At 39.1% G+C, this 20,618-nt stretch overlaps 1 protein-coding gene across 1 annotated transcript in view; it reads left to right on the forward strand.

Annotated features, from left to right (window-relative positions):
- LOC128698089 (uncharacterized) overlaps nucleotides 1–20,105 on the forward strand; it is a 36,091-nt gene extending 15,986 nt beyond the window's left edge. The window contains exons 4-7 of the mRNA XM_053790193.2: nucleotides 9,758–9,866; nucleotides 14,290–14,341; nucleotides 16,955–17,107; nucleotides 17,602–20,105. Of these exons, the coding sequence (XP_053646168.2) occupies nucleotides 9,758–9,866; nucleotides 14,290–14,341; nucleotides 16,955–17,107; nucleotides 17,602–18,080 (793 nt within the window). The 3' untranslated portion in view covers nucleotides 18,081–20,105. The remainder of the gene's footprint in view (nucleotides 1–9,757; nucleotides 9,867–14,289; nucleotides 14,342–16,954; nucleotides 17,108–17,601) is intronic.
- The last annotated feature ends 513 nt before the right edge of the window (nucleotides 20,106–20,618 follow it).

The raw sequence follows: 20,618 nt of genomic DNA on the forward strand, positions 1-20,618 counted from the left end.
TTCTAAGCCAATCAGAATCTCAGTATTTATTCTAAGGTAATCAGAATCACAGCGTTTATTCTAAGCCAGTCAGAATCTCAGTATTTATTCTAAGCCAGTTAGAATCACAATGTATATTTTTAACAGCATTTAGAACAAACAATATGCTCAGGTTTTACATGAAAATTAATTGTCTATAATTGATGTTGTTTATAACTGATGTTACGTATAATTGATATTATCTGTAACTGATGTTACCTCTAATTAATGTTACTTATAGTTTTTGTGATCTATAACTTCTTATCTATAATTGATGTTATCTGTAACTGATATCTATAATTTGTTATATATAATTGGTGCTATCTATAATTGATGTCATCTTTGTGTTATCTGTAATTGGCGTTATCTATAACTGATATCATCTATAATTGGTGTTATCTATAACTGTGATGTTATCTGCAATTGATGTTATCTCTAATCAGTACAATCTATAATTGGTGCTATCTATAATTGATGCAATTTATAATTTTTCATCTGTAATTGGTGTTACCGAAAATTGATGCAATCCATAATTTGTCATCTATTATTGGTGTTATCTGACTTATGTCATCTATAATTGGTGTTATCTGTAATTGGTGTTATATATAATAAGTGGTGTTATGTTGTTAGTTATATGGGGAATAGTATAAATATTTTTTTCACTGCCTCAATACCGGTGAAGGGCTCTTGATCCGGGGATCCAGCCTTTTATTTAATTGGAACAAATCAGGCTCTGTATAACCCCTACGGGCTTAGCGCTTCCCACAGTTGTGAATATGCAGGAAGCATTTCCCACTTGAGCACCACACTGACACAGTGGAAGACGAAGGCTCCAGCTCTCGGATCTCTAGTTGCTTCGATGTGCTCGGAACCCAGTTCTTATATGAAACTCCTGGAACCCCTTACTCAGGGCCCGGGGGGTTTTGATGCTGCTGGGACAATGGGCTGCTTATTAGGCAGATACTCTTTTCCTATGATCAGCAGCACAACTCTGCTGCCCACCACAGCATGTAATACAAGTGTCAGCCAATGTGAATGCAGGTGTATAGTCCCAAACCTGCAGTCTCCTGTCCTTTTTGGGATATAAAGTGATTCCGTCAGGGTGGCTAGCAGGTGTGTCTGGGTTGTTGGATAATAAGAGATTAAAATTTTTCTCTTGGATTGTCATCCTTCGCAATTTAGGCAGTTCAGAATGTGCATCCTATATAGGTGAAATACAACTTTACTGCTAGTTAGAGACAGCAAGGTGAGCCACTGCAACGTTAAGAATCTGCAGATCAGGAGGTGTACCAATCGTAGAGATATAATTTATTAGAAGAAAGCCACCAAGTGATGTACACATACTGTTAAAAGACGGACTCTTTTTCCAGAGTATGCAGCCTCTGTCATGGTTGCAGAAGTCATTTCTACAATGGGAATGTGTCAGTTGGATTGTCTGTAGAGCATTATTTCAGGTCTCTTGTCTGGGCTTTAGGTTGCGAGAGGATACCACAGACTACTCTGATATTTATAGATGACCTTACGCCATCCCATACCGTCCTATATTATGTTGCAAGCATTTCGAACTCAAGTATATGTAACATATGCGGGGCAACGTCGTACGTGTCGGCTGTGTGGGTCGCATGACCACATAGCGGCACAGTGTGGTAAGCGTAGTGGGAATCTCCAAATATCGCAACAGCAACAACCGGAAGAGGTCGAGGAAGTTGAGGGACGAGAACAGTCTTATGCTCACCCGTCTCGACAACGGACATCTTGGAGTGAAGAGGTAGAAAAAGCGCAGGAGAATGCTTTGGAGGATGCAAAACAGCGAGAAGAATCACCGTCACTGGACATAAATAAAGTATTTGAAGAGACTCTGCCCACTATGGGGGACGAGGATGTAGCGGCGTCTTTAGTGAAGGCACTGGATGTATTGTTAGACGAGTCGATCGTCAACCGTGTGGAGGATCCAGGTGCAAATTTGGGATCGGTTGAGCATCATGGTGAGGCGACGGATGAAAGCATTGAGTCTGGTGTGTCGCATGGTATGATGGTGAATATAGCAGAAGTGGAGGTGCATCATGATAGTACTAAAGAAATCCCAATGCAGGTGGAGGGTAGGACGCGAAAGCGAACTGCGACCCCATCAGACTCAGACGACGTGCTTACTCCTGCCCAAAGGCCAGGGAAAAAGTCTTGGGCGGATGTACAGAGGAAAGAGAACAGTGAATCCACGAAACAAGAGTTTATCAAGGTGATTCCCAAAAAAAGGGGAGAGGGATAGAGGTGTAAAATGTATAAGTGAAAAGTCTATACCTAGAACCAAAGGAAAATCCCATTAATTGACTTTAAGGTTTTGACAATAAATATTAACGGTTTGAGATCTGAGCGGAAGCGAAAGTGGTTTAATGAATTTTTGGTGCGTCTAGATGTGGATGTGGTATTTATCCAAGAACACAATTACAGAATTGGATATGAGTTACACAATACACAGTGTGGTTGAAGCACCTGGAGATGTGGCTTTGGTTAATTGGTGGGAAACGATAGCCAAAAAGCGATATGGATATGAGTTAGAAATGGATGGTTACGATGTGTATATGGAATATGCGACGAGGTTAAAAGGAGGCGTCGCCATTCTGGTAAAGGAAAATAGCCCGTTTGTAGTACGCCATAGTGAAAGGGGGGAGGGGAGAGTGATTAGGGTGGATGGGTTATGGGGTAGAGTACATATAAGTTTTGTAGGTGTATATGGGCCGGCCGAGGGAGATGTACGACTTAAAACTCATTTTGTACAAGATGTATTAGTATATTATCTACGTAGTTTACCAAATGTAGCGATAATAGGGGGAGACTGGAATTGTGTAATACGACGAAAAGACGTGGAGCCTCGAGGAGCGGGTTGTTGCTTGGGGTTTTTGGGAGATTTATTGACGAGTGTGGGTTTAATGGATGTGTGGGGGGGGGGGTGGCAATGTGGAGCATACTTTCATTAGACGAGATTATGCGGCGAGATTGGATAGAATGTACGTGTCTATGCGGTTACAGTGCGGAGAGTGAGTGTGATAAATGTGTTTTTTTCGGATCATAGAGGAGTTGTACTGGATGTAGATATTGCGGGTGTGCCTAGAAGGGGTCCGTCATTTTGGAAATTAAATGTAAAGTTATTGAAGAGAGAGGAAAGTCGTTTGTCTTTTGGGCATCTGTGGGAATGCCTTGTGGTTGAAGCACCTGGAGATGTGGCTTTGGTTAATTGGTGGGAAACGATAGCCAAAAAGCGAATTAAGGAATATTATATTAGTCAGGGAGTGAGATATAATCAGTTACAGTATGGTTTCCAACGATATTTAGAGGGGCAGTTGCGCGACTGCTATGTACAAGCGAATGCTAATTATCCTGTTACAGAAATTGAACGAATTAAGGAGCAACTACGAAATTTACAAAACGAAAGGTTTGATGGGGAAAGGCTTAAGGGTGGAATCGAAGAGGTTTTGTGGGGAGATCGGCCGTCGGCGTGTGTGTTGAGGAATCAACACAGACGTCGCAAAACAATGGAGTTAATGGGGTTGAATGTCCAGGTAGGTATGCAGGGGTATAGAGTGAATCAGGTGTTGACGACGACGGAGGGTATGAGTGGGTATATTGATGCTTGGGTTAAATTGAAAACGCAAAGTGTTGGAATAAGTGAAATTGCATTGCAGTCAATCGGTAGGTTTGTGCGTTGTGAGCTGGAGGAGCATGATCGTTTGATGTTGGGAGGGCCGATAACGGAGTGTGAGACTTGGGAGGCTTTATCTGGGGCGCAATTGGGTAAGGCGCCAGGGATAGATGGGTTGCCCAGCGACTTTTATCTTCAAAATTGGAACGTTTTAAAGGGGTTTTTGGTACGTTTATTCAATATCATGAAGCGGGATGGGGTTTTAGGGGAACAACAAAGGTTGGCTGTGGTCGTCCTAGTTCCTAAAGGCGAGCCATTAACGGTTAAAGATTATCGTGCAATCTCGTTATTATGTGGGGACTATAAAATTTTTGGAAGGATCTTGGCCAACAGAATAAAAAAAGTCCTGGGCAAAGTGATTGACAAGGGACAATATGGGGTGCCGGGCAGGTCTATGTATGAAGGTCACGGTATGATTAGAAGTTTTATTGAAGAAAGAGTAAGATTGGGAGGGGGGAGGGTATTGGCTATAGATTGGGAGGCGGCATATGATAGTATGGAACGGGAGACGTTATGGAAGATAATGAGATGGCAGGGGTTTGGGGCGGAAATTATATCATGGGCCAAATTAATGTATCAGGAGGCATCTTTGCGTGTGCAGGTGAATGGGAGGTTGGGAGATCGGATTCAGATGGGAAGGGGTTTGCGTCAAGGTTGTCCCCTTTCACAAATTTTTTTTGCTTGTTTTCAAGATCCCTTTTATAGAGGGATAAGGGTTTTATTGGAAGCTAAGGGGATGGGTAATGTAAGGGATGGGAGAGCGGGCATTGTTGGATATGTCGACGACACGACGATTTTGGTGAGAGAAAACATGGATTTGATTCGGGTAGAAAAGTTAGTGAAAGTTTTTGAAAAGGCTACTGGCATGACGATCAACATGGGGAAAACAAAGTATATGAATCTTGGAAAAGGGTCGCGTGAGGAAGGAATGGTAGCTGAAAGGTGGGAAAGGGTGGACCAAATAAAGATATGTGGGATCGTTCATGTAAATGATATCAAGTCAGCACAACAAATAAATTCCGTGCGTATCGTTGATAGTGTTCTGAAGCGTCTTAGTGGGTTAAGAGCTGCTAATTTAAGTTTGCAACAAAGGGTGATAACAACGAATGTGCTATTATATAGTAAACTATGGCATGTTACGGTAATATTTCCGATACTTCGTTGTGAATTAAAAAGGTTACAAAAAAGTGTTTTTAGATTCATTTGGGGAACAGGGAGCGAATGGTTAAGTAGAGCGGTTGTCACACTCCCGGTTGGCCGTGGAGGGCTGGGTCTTATAGATGTCGAAAAGAGGATAATAAGTATGTATTTAAAACATAGTTATAAGCGGGAGGGGGGGAGGGCGAAAGAAGACGGTCTTCATAGGATACATCAGGATATGCGACGGTGGTGGGGGGGTCGGGAGTTCATGATGGGTGAGGCAATGTTACGGGTCTTCATAAACGTGAGGGATCACTCACAAATTAAATTGAGAAATCTTGATAGGGCAGATGGTAAGGCTCTGGTAGCGGCGGTAGAAGGAGTTTATCCGATGTATGATTGGCATAATATTTGGGGGCGTTTAAATAAATTGCGTTTAAAACCTAAAGTCAGAGAAGTTATGTATAGATTTTTACATGGAATCTTGCCGTCAGGAATGGTTTTATTCTATAAGAGAATACGAGAGGATGGGGAATGCAAGGATTGTGGAGGATTGGCGACTATTTATCATACAGTATATTTTTGCGATTGTATTGAACTTATAAGGGTTTGGATGGGTAAGGTTTTAAGGTTAGTGGGGGGAGGGGGTTTGCAGGTTTTGAGGGTTTTAAGTTTAGATATAACTGGGGTGAATAAAAGGGTTGAGAATGCGATTGGGTATATGATTACGGATTATATATACATGATGTGGGCTATGAGGGAGGCGGACGTGCGTGCAAGAATTAATGCATTGGCAGCAACTTTTTATAGGACACAGTGTAGAAATAAAGGGGTGTATGGAGGGAGATGGGAGAGAGATTTTAGTGAGGGTTATCGAAATTTCACATTAAGGGATTTATGGGATTTGCAAAATGGGTAAGGGGATACGACGGGCTATTTTCCTAGACTTGGGTGTGAGCATGGAGAGCTGTTTATATGGATGTATAATTGAGTTTTGATATCTAGAGGCAATAGGGTTATTACCCCGAGGGTTTCAGCAACTACACAGTTATCATTTAGAAATATGTAGCACTACGATTGCATATTTTTTATCATGTATAAATCATTTCAAGGACTTTATGGTGAAAATTTTCAATGAGACTCAAATATGTTATAGGTGTCTTTACTGTTTTTGATTCAATTGTAAGTGGTAAAAAGTGTTTCCTAGCATAAGCAATTGGTTTTTATTTTATGTTATATTTTATGCTGTGTTACAGTGTGCTTTTCAGTAATATTCTATTACATGTAACTAGTTTGTATTATTTTTCTTTGTTTTGCTGAGATGTAAAATATCACATCGTAGTTTTGTTTTGTTATATTGGATGTTTTTATAGTGACTTTTAGTATTATCCCGTTTCCTTCTTTGAATAGTAAATACCTATGTATGTTAAGATCTCGTGATAATCGCCAATATTAATGTTTTGAGTATCGTGGTGCTCTGTTAAGCACCTGAGATCTTAGAATTAGTCTTGCATACGTGTTTGACAGGCAGAAACCCCACCTAGTATGTGCCTGATGTAGTCTCATGTAGTGTAACGTGTGTGTTGACAGGCAGAAACCTCACCTAGTATGTGCCTGATGTAGTCTCATGTAGTGTAACGTGTGTGTTGACAGGCAGAAACCTCACCTAGTATGTGCCTGATGTAGTCTCATGTAGTGTAATGTGTGTGCTTGTGTATGTGTGTCATTGTGCGTGTTTTTTGTTTATCTCTGTTTTATTGTACAATCTTCATAATTTTCAGTGTTTGATGTTTGGTAATATGTAACCTTGTTAGAGATGTTCTTTAACAAATAAAACAATACCACTGTAATGTATAGTTTTGTGTGTGAGTGTATTACCACTGTAATATACGGTGTGTTGTGTGTGAGAGTGTATTACCACTGTAATATACGGTGTGTTGTGTGTGAGAGTGTATTACCACTGTAATATACAGTGTGTTGTGTGTGAGAGTGTATTACCACTGTAATATACAGTGTGTTGTGTGTGAGAGTGTATTACCACTGTAATATACGGTGTGTTGTGTGTGAGAGTGTATTACCACTGTAATATACGGTGTGTTGGGTGTGAGAGTGTATTATCACTGTAATATACGGTGTGTTGGGTGTGAGAGTGTATTATCACTGTAATATACGGTGTGTTGTGTGTGAGAGTGTATTATCACTGTAATATACGGTGTGTTGTGTGTGAGAGTGTATTATCACTGTAATATACGGTGTGTTGTGTGTGAGAGTGTATTATCACTGTAATATACGGTGTGTTGTGTGTGAGAGTGTATTACCACTGTAATATACGGTGTGTTGTGTGTGAGAGTGTATTATCACTGTAATATACAGTGTGTTGTGTGTGAGAGTGTATTATCACTGTAATATACGGTGTGTTGTGTGTGAGAGTGTATTATCACTGTAATATACGGTGTGTTGTGTGTGAGAGTGTATTACCACTGTAATATACGGTGTGTTGTGTGTGAGTGTATTACCACTGTAATATACGGTGTGTTGTGTGTGAGTGTGTATTATCACTGTAATATACGGTGTGTTGTGTGAGTGTATTACCACTGTAATATACGGTGTGTTGTGTGTGAGTGTATTACCACTGTAATATACGGTGTGTTGTGTGTGAGTGTGTATTACCACTGTAATATACGGTGTGTTGTGTGTGAGAGTGTATTACCACTGTAATATACGGTGTGTTGTGTGTGAGTGTATTACCACTGTAATATACGGTGTGTTGGGTGTGAGAGTGTATTACCACTGTAATATACGGTGTGTTGGGTGTGAGAGTGTATTATCACTGTAATATACGGTGTGTTGTGTGTGAGAGTGTATTACCACTGTAATATACGGTGTGTTGTGTGTGAGAGTGTATTACCACTGTAATATACGGTGTGTTGTGTGTGAGAGTGTATTATCACTGTAATATACGGTGTGTTGGGTGTGAGAGTGTATTATCACTGTAATATACGGTGCGTTGTGTGTGAGAGTGTATTATCACTGTAATATACGGTGTGTTGTGTGTGAGAGTGTATTATCACTGTAATATACGGTGTGTTGTGTGTGAGTGTATTACCACTGTAATATACGGTGTGTTGTGTGTGGGTGTATTACCACTGTAATATACGGTGTGTTGTGTGTGAGTGTATTATCACTGTAATATACGGTGTGTTGTGTGTGTGTGTATTACCACTGTAATATACGGTGTGTTGTGTGTGAGAGTGTATTATCACTGTAATATACGGTGTGTTGTGTGTGAGAGTGTATTATCACTGTAATATACGGTGTGTTGTGTGTGAGAGTGTATTACCACTGTAATATACGGTGTGTTGTGTGTGAGTGTATTACCACTGTAATATACGGTGTGTTGTGTGTGAGTGTGTATTATCACTGTAATATACGGTGAGTTGTGTGAGTGTATTACCACTGTAATATACGGTGTGTTGTGTGTGAGTGTATTACCACTGTAATATACGGTGTGTTGTGTGTGAGTGTGTATTACCACTGTAATATACGGTGTGTTGTGTGTGAGAGTGTATTACCACTGTAATATAGGTGTGTTGTGTGTGAGAGTGTATTACCACTGTAATATACGGTGTGTTGTGTGTGTGAGTGTATTACCACTGTAATATACGGTGTGTTGTGTGTGAGTGTGTATTACCACTGTAATATACGGTGTGTTGTGTGTGAGAGTGTATTACCACTGTAATATACGGTGTGTTGTGTGTGTGTATTACCACTGTAATATACGGTGTGTTGTGTGTGAGAGTGTATTACCACTGTAATATACGGTGTGTTGTGTGTGAGAGTGTATTATCACTGTAATATACGGTGTGTTGTGTGTGAGTGTATTACCACTGTAATATACGGTGTGTTGTGTGTGAGAGTGTATTACCACTGTAATATACGGTGTGTTGTGTGTGAGAGTGTATTATCACTGTAATATACGGTGTGTTGTGTGTGAGAGTGTATTACCACTGTAATATACGGTGTGTTGTGTGTGAGAGTGTATTATCACTGTAATATACGGTGTGTTGTGTGTGAGAGTGTATTGCCACTGTAATATACGGTGTGTTGTGAGTGTATTACCACTGTAATATACGGTGTGTTGTGTGTGAGAGTGTATTACCACTGTAATATACGGTGTGTTGTGTGTGAGTGTAATACCAATGTAACATACGGTGTGTTGTGTGTGAGAGTGTATTACCACTGTAATATACGGTGTGTTGTGTGTGAGAGTGTATTACCACTGTAATATACGGTGTGTTGTGTGTGAGAGTGTATTATCACTGTAATATACGGTGTGTTGTGTGTGAGAGTGTATTACCACTGTAATATACGGTGTGTTGTGTGTGAGAGTGTATTATCACTGTAATATACGGTGTGTTGTGTGTGAGTGTAATACCAATGTAACATACGGTGTGGTGTGTGTGAGTGTGTATTACCACTGTACTGTATGGTGTCGTTATTAGGTCTCGGGTTAAGTGCGATTCTAGTGCAGTAATCTTTTGTCGTGTATCTTTTTAATATATTTCTGTCATTTGTATCGCACTGTTTTAAATAAAAAAAAAATTATATGTATGGTTATCCACCTCTGCTGGTTGAATTTTTTAAGGATATTTTTAGCGCAGTCTAGATGTAGAAGCAGTCACTAGCTTGTAGCGCTGATATTCATGTGTAATGTGACCAGTAGCTGGAGTGTAGTTGTTACTTGCTACCAGTAACTGAAGTGTAGTTACTAGCTATCAGTATCTGAAATGTGGTTGCTATTTGCTACCAGTATCTAAACTGTGGTCATTACTTGCTACCAGTAATTAAAGTGTGGTTGTTACTTGCTTCCAGTAACTAAAGTGTGGTTGTTACTTGCTACAGGACCCTGGAGTGGATAAAAGACCCCAGCAGCTGGAGCATCAACTACTGGGTAGCAACACTGAGGATCTTCCATACTTCAGTAGGCTCCCTCGTACAGGCTGTGTTTCAGGTATGCACACTTCCCATTATTACTCCTTACACACTTACTACCTCTATTTACACCCTTCCATCCTTTTCTAACTAAACAACTGTGCCACCCGTAATATTTTGTCCCATTAAAAGCCTACATCAATTTCTTCAAATTTCTCTTCCTGATTAGGCTGCCGGATATGTATACCGACAGATGCATGTCTCTCAGTGTATATATACTCAGACTGTATACTTTAATCTCTATTTTAGGCATTCAAAGTATTGATCAGTGGTGAATAGGTTACATGCAGCCTTAATGACCCCATGTGTAGTTGATAGGCTTCAAACTCCAGATAATCAACTGACCAACTTCAGAAAACTTTATGTCCACCTCTAAAGTCATATATATATATATATATATATATATATATATATATATATATATATATATATATATATATATATATATATATATCGTTGTACTAGTACACCAAACAGGGACTAGAATGTAATTAGCCTAGAGTCATCCACACCATCGTATGTCCTTGGGTACAAGTACAACATCCAGTTCCGCTGGATGCGCTACTTTTAAGGATTGTATGGTCCAGTGGATTAAGGCGTCATGAGTTTTCGCCCATCATGAGGCAGGCCAAAGCAGCATGGGTTCGAGTCCTTGGCTAGTCGCAGTGTTGTTATTGATCTATACCACTCGTTCGTGGTCATATATATATATATTATATATATATATATATATATATATATATATATATATATATATATATATATATATATATATATATATATATATACATATATATACATATATATATATATATATATATATATATATATATATATATTTTTTTTTTATTATCACACCGGCCGATTCCCACCAAGGCAGGGTGGCCCGAAAAAGAAAAACTTTCACCATCATTCACTCCATCACTGTCTTGCCAGAAGGGTGCTTTACACTACAGTTTTTAAACTGCAACATTAACACCCATCCTTCAGAGTGCAGGCACTGTACTTCCCATCTCCAGGACTCAAGTCCGGCCTGCCGGTTTCCCTGAATCCCTTCATAAATGTTACTTTGCTCACACTCCAACAGCACGTCAAGTATCAAAAACCATTTGTCTCCATTCACTCCTATCAAACACGCTCACGCATGCCTGCTGGAAGTCCAAGCCCCTCGCACACAAAACCTCCTTTACCCCCTCCCTCCAACCCTTCCTAGGCCGACCCCTACCCCGCCTTCCTTCCACTACAGACTGATACACTCTTGAAGTCATTCTGTTTCGCTCCATTCTCTCTACATGTCCGAACCACCTCAACAACCCTTCCTCAGCCCTCTGGACAACAGTTTTGGTAATCCCGCACCTCCTCCTAACTTCCAAACTACGAATTCTCTGCATTATATTCACACCACACATTGCCCTCAGACATGACATCTCCACTGCCTCCAGCCTTCTCCTCGCTGCAACATTCATCACCCACGCTTCACACCCATATAAGAGCGTTGGTAAAACTATACTCTCATACATTCCCCTCTTTGCCTCCAAGGACAAAGTTCTTTGTCTCCACAGACTCCTAAGTGCACCACTCACTCTTTTTCCCTCATCAATTCTATGATTCACCTCATCTTTCATAGACCCATCCGCTGACACGTCCACTCCCAAATATCTGAATACGTTCACCTCCTCCATACTCTCTCCCTCCAATCTGATATTCAATCTTTCATCACCTAATCTTTTTGTTATCCTCATAACCTTACTCTTTCCTGTATTCACCTTTAATTTTCTTCTTTTGCACACCCTACCAAATTCATCCACCAATCTCTGCAACTTCTCTTCAGAATCTCCCAAGAGCACAGTGTCATCAGCAAAGAGCAGCTGTGACAACTCCCACTTTGTGTGTGATTCTTTATCTTTTAACTCCACGCCTCTTGCCAAGACCCTCGCATTTACTTCTCTTACAACCCCATCTATAAATATATTAAACAACCACGGTGACATCACACATCCTTGTCTAAGGCCTACTTTTACTGGGAAAAAATTTCCCTCTTTCCTACATACTCTAACTTGAGCCTCACTATCCTCGTAAAAACTCTTCACTGCTTTCAGTAACCTACCTCCTACACCATACACTTGCAACATCTGCCACATTGCCCCCCTATCCACCCTGTCATACGCCTTTTCCAAATCCATAAATGCCACAAAGACCTCTTTAGCCTTATCTAAATACTGTTCACTTATATGTTTCACTGTAAACACCTGGTCCACACACCCCCTACCTTTCCTAAAGCCTCCTTGTTCATCTGCTATCCTATTCTCCGTCTTACTCTTAATTCTTTCAATTATAACTCTACCATACACTTTACCAGGTACACTCAACAGACTTATCCCCCTATAATTTTTGCACTCTCTTTTATCCCCTTTGCCTTTATACAAAGGAACTATGCATGCTCTCTGCCAATCCCTAGGTACCTTACCCTCTTCCATACATTTATTAAATAATTGCACCAACCACTCCAAAACTATATCCCCACCTGCTTTTAACATTTCTATCTTTATCCCATCAATCCCGGCTGCCTTACCCCCTTTCATTTTACCTACTGCCTCACGAACTTCCCCCACACTCACAACTGGCTCTTCCTCACTCCTACAAGATGTTATTCCTCCTTGCCCTATACACGAAATCACAGCTTCCCTATCTTCATCAACATTTAACAATTCCTCAAAATATTCCTTCCATCTTCCCAATACCTCTAACTCTCCATTTAATAACTCTCCTCTCCTATTTTTAACTGACAAATCCATTTGTTCTCTAGGCTTTCTTAACTTGTTAATCTCACTCCAAAACTTTTTCTTATTTTCAACAAAATTTGTTGATAACATCTCACCCACTCTCTCATTTGCTCTCTTTTTACATTGCTTCACCACTCTCTTAACTTCTCTCTTTTTCTCCATATACTCTTCCCTCCTTGCATCACTTCTACTTTGTAAAAACTTCTCATATGCTAACTTTTTCTCCCTTACTACTCTCTTTACATCATCATTCCACCAATCGCTCCTCTTCCCTCCTGCACCCACTTTCCTGTAACCACAAACTTCTGCTGAACACTCTAACACTACATTTTTAAACCTACCCCATACCTCTTCGACCCCATTGCCTATGCTCTCATTAGCCCATCTATCCTCCAATAGCTGTTTATATCTTACCCTAACTGCCTCCTCTTTTAGTTTATAAACCTTTACCTCTCTCTTCCCTGATGCTTCTATTCTCCTTGTATCCCATCTACCTTTTACTCTCAGTGTAGCTACAACTAGAAAGTGATCTGATATATCTGTGGCCCCTCTATAAACATGTACATCCTGAAGTCTACTCAACAGTCTTTTATCTACCAATACATAATCCAACAAACTACTGTCATTTCGCCCTACATCATATCGTGTATACTTATTTATCCTCTTTTTCTTAAAATATGTATTACCTATAACTAAACCCCTTTCTATACAAAGTTCAATCAAAGAGCTCCCATTATCATTTACACCTGGCACCCCAAACTTACCTACCACACCCTCTCTAAAAGTTTCTCCTACTTTAGCATTCAAGTCCCCTACCACAATTACTCTCTCACTTGGTTCAAAGGCTCCTATACATTCACTTAACATCTCCCAAAATCTCTCTCTCTCCTCTGCATTCCTCTCTTCTCCAGGTGCATACACGCTTATTATGACCCACTTCTCGCATCCAACCTTTACTTTAATCCACATAATTCTTGAATTTACACATTCATATTCTCTTTTCTCCTTCCATAACTGATCATTTAACATTACTGCTACCCCTTCCTTTGCTCTAACTCTCTCAGATACTCCAGATTTAATCCCATTTATTTCCCCCCACTGAAACTCTCCTACCCCCTTCAGCTTTGTTTCGCTTAGGGCCAGGACATCCAACTTCTTTTCATTCATTCATTTCATTTCATTCATATATATATATATATATATATATATATATATATATATATATATATATATATATATATATATATATATATATATATATATATATTATTTTAAACAAGAAAATCTTTATGACTATGCTCTTTTGTTTTGTTTTTGTAATACATATAGAGCACGCTTGATATTTTTTCCAATTTCGAAATATTTTTTAGTCATAGACGCTTGATTCATCTGAAGAAAACTTTGAACTCTGTTACTCGCTGTATGAATATTTGATCGTATAACAGTTTCAAAAATTAAAACTTAAAAAAAAATAAATACATATAAATAATAATACATGTAATAATAATAATAATGATAATAATAATAATAATAATAATAATAATAATAATAATAATTATTATTATTATTATTATTATTATTATTATTATTATTATTATTATTATTATTATTATTATTATTATGTGTACAATAAATCTAAGAGTTGCTGTATTGTTTCAGACGTTCATCATGATCAGATTGTGGTGGAACATTACCAGCTATTCTGAAGACTGTGAGTGTTGCTTGCATAATAATTAATAGACACACACACACACACACACACACACACACACACACACACACACACACACACACACACACACACACACACACACATCCACACACACACACACACACACACACACACACACACACACACACACACACACACACACACACACACACACACACACACACACATACACACATCAGTGTACTGTAAGAAAAAGTAGTTTCAGAGTGTAGTACACTAATGTATATGGTTTTTCTAAGGAACGAACAAGTGAGGTCACTCTAGACATGAGAGGTATCACAGTGACAAAGCTGAATAACATCAAATGCCAGATTTCCAACAGGATGCCAAGTACATATTAAGAAAAGACAGGAGAGGCAGAGGAGTGACACTGTTAATCAGAAATCAGTGGAGTTTAGAAGAAGTGAGAGGAATAAACAATAGATCTAAGAAAAAAATGTTTTCATAGAATGGTCAGTTAAGACCGGTGGTCCCAGAGTAGTAGTTGCAGTGATACACAGTACATCACCTAATAATAAGAGACAGCGGGAATATGAAATATGAAGATATCCGAGCGATTGTTGACATCATAGCAGAAGCAGCCGGGAGTGCATTTAGGGCTAAAATGAAACTATACTTGTAACGAGTGATTTCAACCATAGATAAATGAACTGAGAGAACTGGAACCCACGTGGAGGACAGACTGGTTATAAATGACCATAATTTTTAAAGGGGTGGACCGGTAAGCCAGCGGAAGGCCTCGGTCAGATGACCTAAAGCTCCAAAGGCGGGTCATCATCTGACTAAGACCCGCGTCAGGAAACATTTGTCCTGTTTCCTGACGAACCTTACCTAACCTAACCTAACCGGAGATGTGGGGGACTAGGTTGATGGAGGTGATAAGAGAAAATGTTCTGAGTCAGCTAGTTAAGGACATGGAAGGGGGAGAGAGGAGATGACTAACCATTAAGACTGGACCCAGTGTTTGCCACAGGTATACCTGACAGGTGAAAAAGAATATGAGATCCCTCTGAGCGCTAGTGATCGTGCGATTCTGAACTTCGAGTGCCTAGTGGAACTAAAGGTAGCGGGAAGTACGGTAAGTAGAGGAGTGAAAAAAAAAAAAAAACAGATTTTAGAAGAGGAAATTTAGAGGGGTTGAAAAAGGAACAGTACTATTTCTGGTTTATGTGAATAGCATTACAGATGTGATTGATTCATATATATTCCTGTTTGCTGATGACGTAAAACTTATGTGGATGATAAAAGCAGAAGAGGACAAGGAAAGGCTTCAAATGGATCTGGACAAATTGCAGGACTAGTCAGCTAAAAGGTTTCTTAAATTTAATTCCAGCCAGTGTAAAGTCTTTCTCACCTCCAGGTGCATCATCACAGACTTACTCACCTCTCACATACCACTTTCATTTCAATCCACACAGCTCTCAGTTATATTCTACATTCACTGATGTTTAAGAGAGTCAGCTGCCTCTGCTAGTCCCTGTTTCACAATTATTATTCATGTGGAAAATAATGTATATTTTCCGAAAATACAGTGTATTTTGTATGTAAATTGATGAAATATACTGTAGTTAATAAAAATTAATTTGTAAATAAAAAAGGAACCAGCGATAGGGTTAGCGTCGCTTGGGGAAGGAAGGAGGCCATTGTTTTTGAACTGGGCAAGAGAACGTTAGTGAAAATTAGAAGAATTTTCGTCGCTCTAGAGGTTAAATTGTTTAAAACCTCTCAAATAGGAGCAGAAATTGTTGGATTTGCAGTCCTGTAGAATGTTATAAACAGGCAACTGGACAGGACTCCGTAATTAGATGGGAAGAGGATAAAATCACCCCAGTTGAGTAATGTCTATATTTATGTTGAAATTCTGGCCAGCGTTTTCTTCATATTTTAGGCAAGAGTTTATGTATGACACACCAAGTAATCTCCAGACAAATTGGTGAGTGTTATTATTATAAATTCGCCTTCTGTTACATAAATGTGTATATGTAGTCATTTATTAAATTTAACATACAGTCCACATATTTATATTAATGTTATACCATAATTCCTGGTGATGTATATTTCATTTGAAATTAATATAAGTCCAGAGTGACTTGTGGAGATAGAGTGGAGTAGGTATCGAAGGGGGACATTTTTTGCGACCTAGGATGTCCTAAAATTCCTACATGTCTTTGTAACCTTGATAAAGAATAATACCAATTACTGGTATGTATCTTATGAGGTTCATACAGGTAATTTTAATTTTCCACAATTCATATAAACAATATAATGCATCTTCTGCTGAATTTAACTATATCTACGTATAACCTTAAAAAGTATTTGATAAAAAATTAAGGCAACGTAATTTTAAAAAGGGAGGAATTCGCAATGGTCACCTGGTATGAATCCAGGTGTACCGTATTACACTTCTTAAACAAATGTAAATAAAAAAACGCTGCCTTATACAAGATTCAGTTGGATGTTTGTATTTACTAGATCTTTATAACATAATATGTACCATGTCCATATTACACTTCTTAAATGTAAATAAAAAATGATTTAGACAAGATTCAGTTGGATATCTGTACTACAACGTTGACTCTTGTGTTGTAACAGTTACTGTAATGGTAGTTGGTAGTTCGGTGTTTGCAGTTCATGCAGTGGTGGGCATGTGTACCTACATCTGGAAGGAGCACTACGAGGAGGAACACGAAACAATCCCCATCACAGATTTCTTCTTTATTTTCTTGTCCGTCTCTCTCAATATGTGTAAGTCTTGACGTGCTTCTGTTTATATATGGGTACAGAAGACATTTTGATTTTCCTCAAATATTTTGTCATTTGCCATATTTTCATATAAAAAATAGTTGTTGAAATCAAATGTAACTAAGTTTAAGTTAAGATCAAGCAGTTGATCTCTGTTTTAGAAGTACTGTGGACACTACTAACATAACTATAAATGTTACAATGACAGATAAAGTGTCGCTCGGTAGATACAAATACTTTGTGCTAGGTTTTGTCAGAGACACATGTGCAACAGTTAGGTGTCTTTATTCCGAAACGTTTTTCCTACACAGTAGGCTTCTTCAGTCGAATACAGAGGAGGCAGTAGAGACGTAAAGACGATTTAATCTGTACATCTCTACTGATTCAGTTGCCTTCACTCTATTCGAGTGAAGAAGCCTACTGTGTAGGCGAAGCGTTTCGTAATAGATACCTAACTCTTGCACATGTCTTGTCAACTTACAATGTTTGTGTTACAGGTGGACGTATCGTCTCTATGGCTATGGTAGCAGCAGTCATCAGTTGGTGGTTTCTTATATTTGTAATTGCAGCACCCATCATTTTTAATTATATCATGTGTTTGTGCACCACCAAGCCTTTATGTACAGGAAGTGTTGCCGACATCTTTTTCCGATTTATTATGCCCTTGCCGATAGCTGCACTGTACGCTATGACCGCATCCAAGGAGAAGATAGCCACAATATTGACTACCGTGTGTTGGCTGGGTATGTCTCTGCCTCAGATAGTGAAGCACCACGATACTAGTATACAGTGGGTAGCATGGGCAGTGCCCTTCGTCGCTCAGGTCGTGGCATTTAGCTTTATACTCTACAAATGGAGCATTTTTGAGATCACATTTACAAGGTTTGCACGAATACTTAGCAGTGCTGATTCTGATAAAAAAGTTAATGTCAATAAAAATAACACCAATGGTTATTTAGAAAATGATTACTGTTGATATTTATCAAATAAAAATATGTTGTTAATAATAGTAAAAACTATACATTGTGATGACAAAATTGAAAGTAGAGAGTAATGCCATAGTAGCCATGACAGACAGGTGGACAAATAAATATTATTTAGCAAATTATTGTTACAACTTAAAAAAGTCTCAGACTCATTTCCTGAATATAGAAAGAGGAAGGACACTGAACATAATGGTCAGTAGGCCAGATAATAACTTATATCATAATTATATTATCTAAGTTTGGTTAACTAGTTTGTGGTGTGTAATGATAGACAGGATGAACCACTCCCGGCTGCTCACATCATTTGATAGACAATTTCCTGAAGGTGAATTTAAGCCCACCACTGAGGAAAGCTTCAGGAGCAAGAACTTTTACTTGAGTGTTAAATAAGCAGCATTTTCATTCTCTCACACACACACACACCCCAACAATCGCACTACACACAAAACAGACCAAGATCTGTCGACAAGTGCCTTTAACATTTAGTAACTACTGCATACACCAACAATCACACCATACATAACAGGTCAAGTGTCTATCGACAAGTGCCTTTGACAACTAGTAACTACTACTATTACTATACTACTACTACTACTACTACGACTACACACACACACATACACTGTCTCACTCTACGCTGATGGTTTGAAAAATGGCTCGCCTCTGCAGCTTTATTTCCAAGGTTGAGTTTAACTCTTCATTCCCTTCAATGAAATGTCTTCATGCTGGTTAAGGGCTCTTGTTCTACGGAACTAGAGCTACCCTCCTCTTCCTTGAATCAAACCTGATTTCTTTTCATTCCCCAGGCAATGTGCAACACCTACGGATTTAGCTCTTCCCCACAATTATCACAATAACTATCCCCACAATTATCACAATAACTCGATCTCAACGGTTCGTTCATGACTCACAGATGTTGGACCTTCTCATGTAATAATTATTAATTATTATTCGTGGAAAAGCATTAAAGCCGTCAAGGTCATCCAGTCCATGGGAAGTGGGAGGCAATCATAGTAGTATCATGTTTGTGTCATGTTTGAATCATTATATCATGTTTGTATCATGGTTTGTATCATGTTTGTCATGCTTGTATAATGTTTGTATCATGTTTGTGCCATGCTTGTATCATGTTTGTGCCATGCTTGTATCATGTTTGTGCCATGCTTGTATCATGTTTATGCCATGCTTGTATCATGTTTGTGCCATGCTTGTATCATGTTTATGCCATGCTTGTATCATGTTTGTGCCATGCTTGTATCATGTTTATGCCATGCTTGTATCATGTTTGTGCCATGCTTGTATCATGTTTATGCCATGCTTGTATCATGTTTGTGCCATGCTTGTATCATGTTTGTGCCATGCTTGTATCATGTTTGTGCCATGCTTGTATCATGTTTATGCCATGCTTGTATCATGTTTGTGCCATGCTTGTATCATGTTTGTGCCATGCTTGTATCATGTTTGTGCCATGCTTGTATCACGTTTATGCCATGCTTGTATCATGTTTGTACCATGCTTGTATCATGTTTGTGCCATGCTTGTATCATGTTTGTGCCATGCTTGTATCATGTTTGTATCATGCTCGGAAAATAATAAAAAGGCACAATACTACTGTGATTGGAACAATACACAAATAACCCGCACATAGGAGAATGAAACTTAAGAAAATGTTTCGGGCCATTAACTAGTCACACAGAAGCGCGAAGGGAAGAGAGTCAATGTATATACAAGAGGGGGCAAGGCCAGGAGAACGACAGGAGGTAGTAGTATAAAAACAGAGGTAGTGGTAGAGGTAGTAGCAGTAGTAAGTAGTAAAATAGTGCCAGAAGTGGTAAGAAGGGAGTAGTGGTAGTGACATGAGAGTCAAAGAGTGTAGTGGGGCAATAGCATCAGTAGTAGTGGTGGAGGTAGTCTACAGACACCAACAATAATTGTAATAATAATAATATCATTATTATTATTGACTCACAAAAAAAAGCTTTGTATCTGAATCTGTATTAAACGAATTATTTTTCTGCGAAGTTTTTTTTTTTCCTGTGAGAAAACTTGTGTAATTGTAAAACTAATGTGTTCTAACACACACACACACACACACACACATGAATGATAAGATGGAAGGAATAGATTCAGAGATGTCCCTGTTCGCTGATGATGTGAAACTGATGAGGGGAATACAAGCGGACGAGAATCAGGCAAAATTACAAGGGGATCTGGGCGGACTGCAAGCCTGGTCCGACAAGTATCTCCTGGAGTTTAACTCTACCAAGTGCAAAGTCATGAAGCTGGGGAAGGACAAAAAAGACTGCAGAGGGAGTACAGGCTAGGGAATCAAAGGCTGCAAACCTCACTGAAGGAGGCGCACATCAGCCAAATAATCGCTACAGTATATAGGCGCCTGGCAAACCTGAGGATATCTTTTCGATATCTAAGCAAGGAGTCATTCACGACACTACACTGTGTACGTCGGGCCCATATTGGAGTATGCAGTACCAGTATGGAGCCCACACCTGGTCAAACACATCAAGAAA

This window comes from Cherax quadricarinatus, chromosome 58 (genome assembly GCF_038502225.1).
Source record: "Cherax quadricarinatus isolate ZL_2023a chromosome 58, ASM3850222v1, whole genome shotgun sequence".
Taxonomy (NCBI): Eukaryota; Metazoa; Arthropoda; class Malacostraca; order Decapoda; family Parastacidae; genus Cherax; species Cherax quadricarinatus.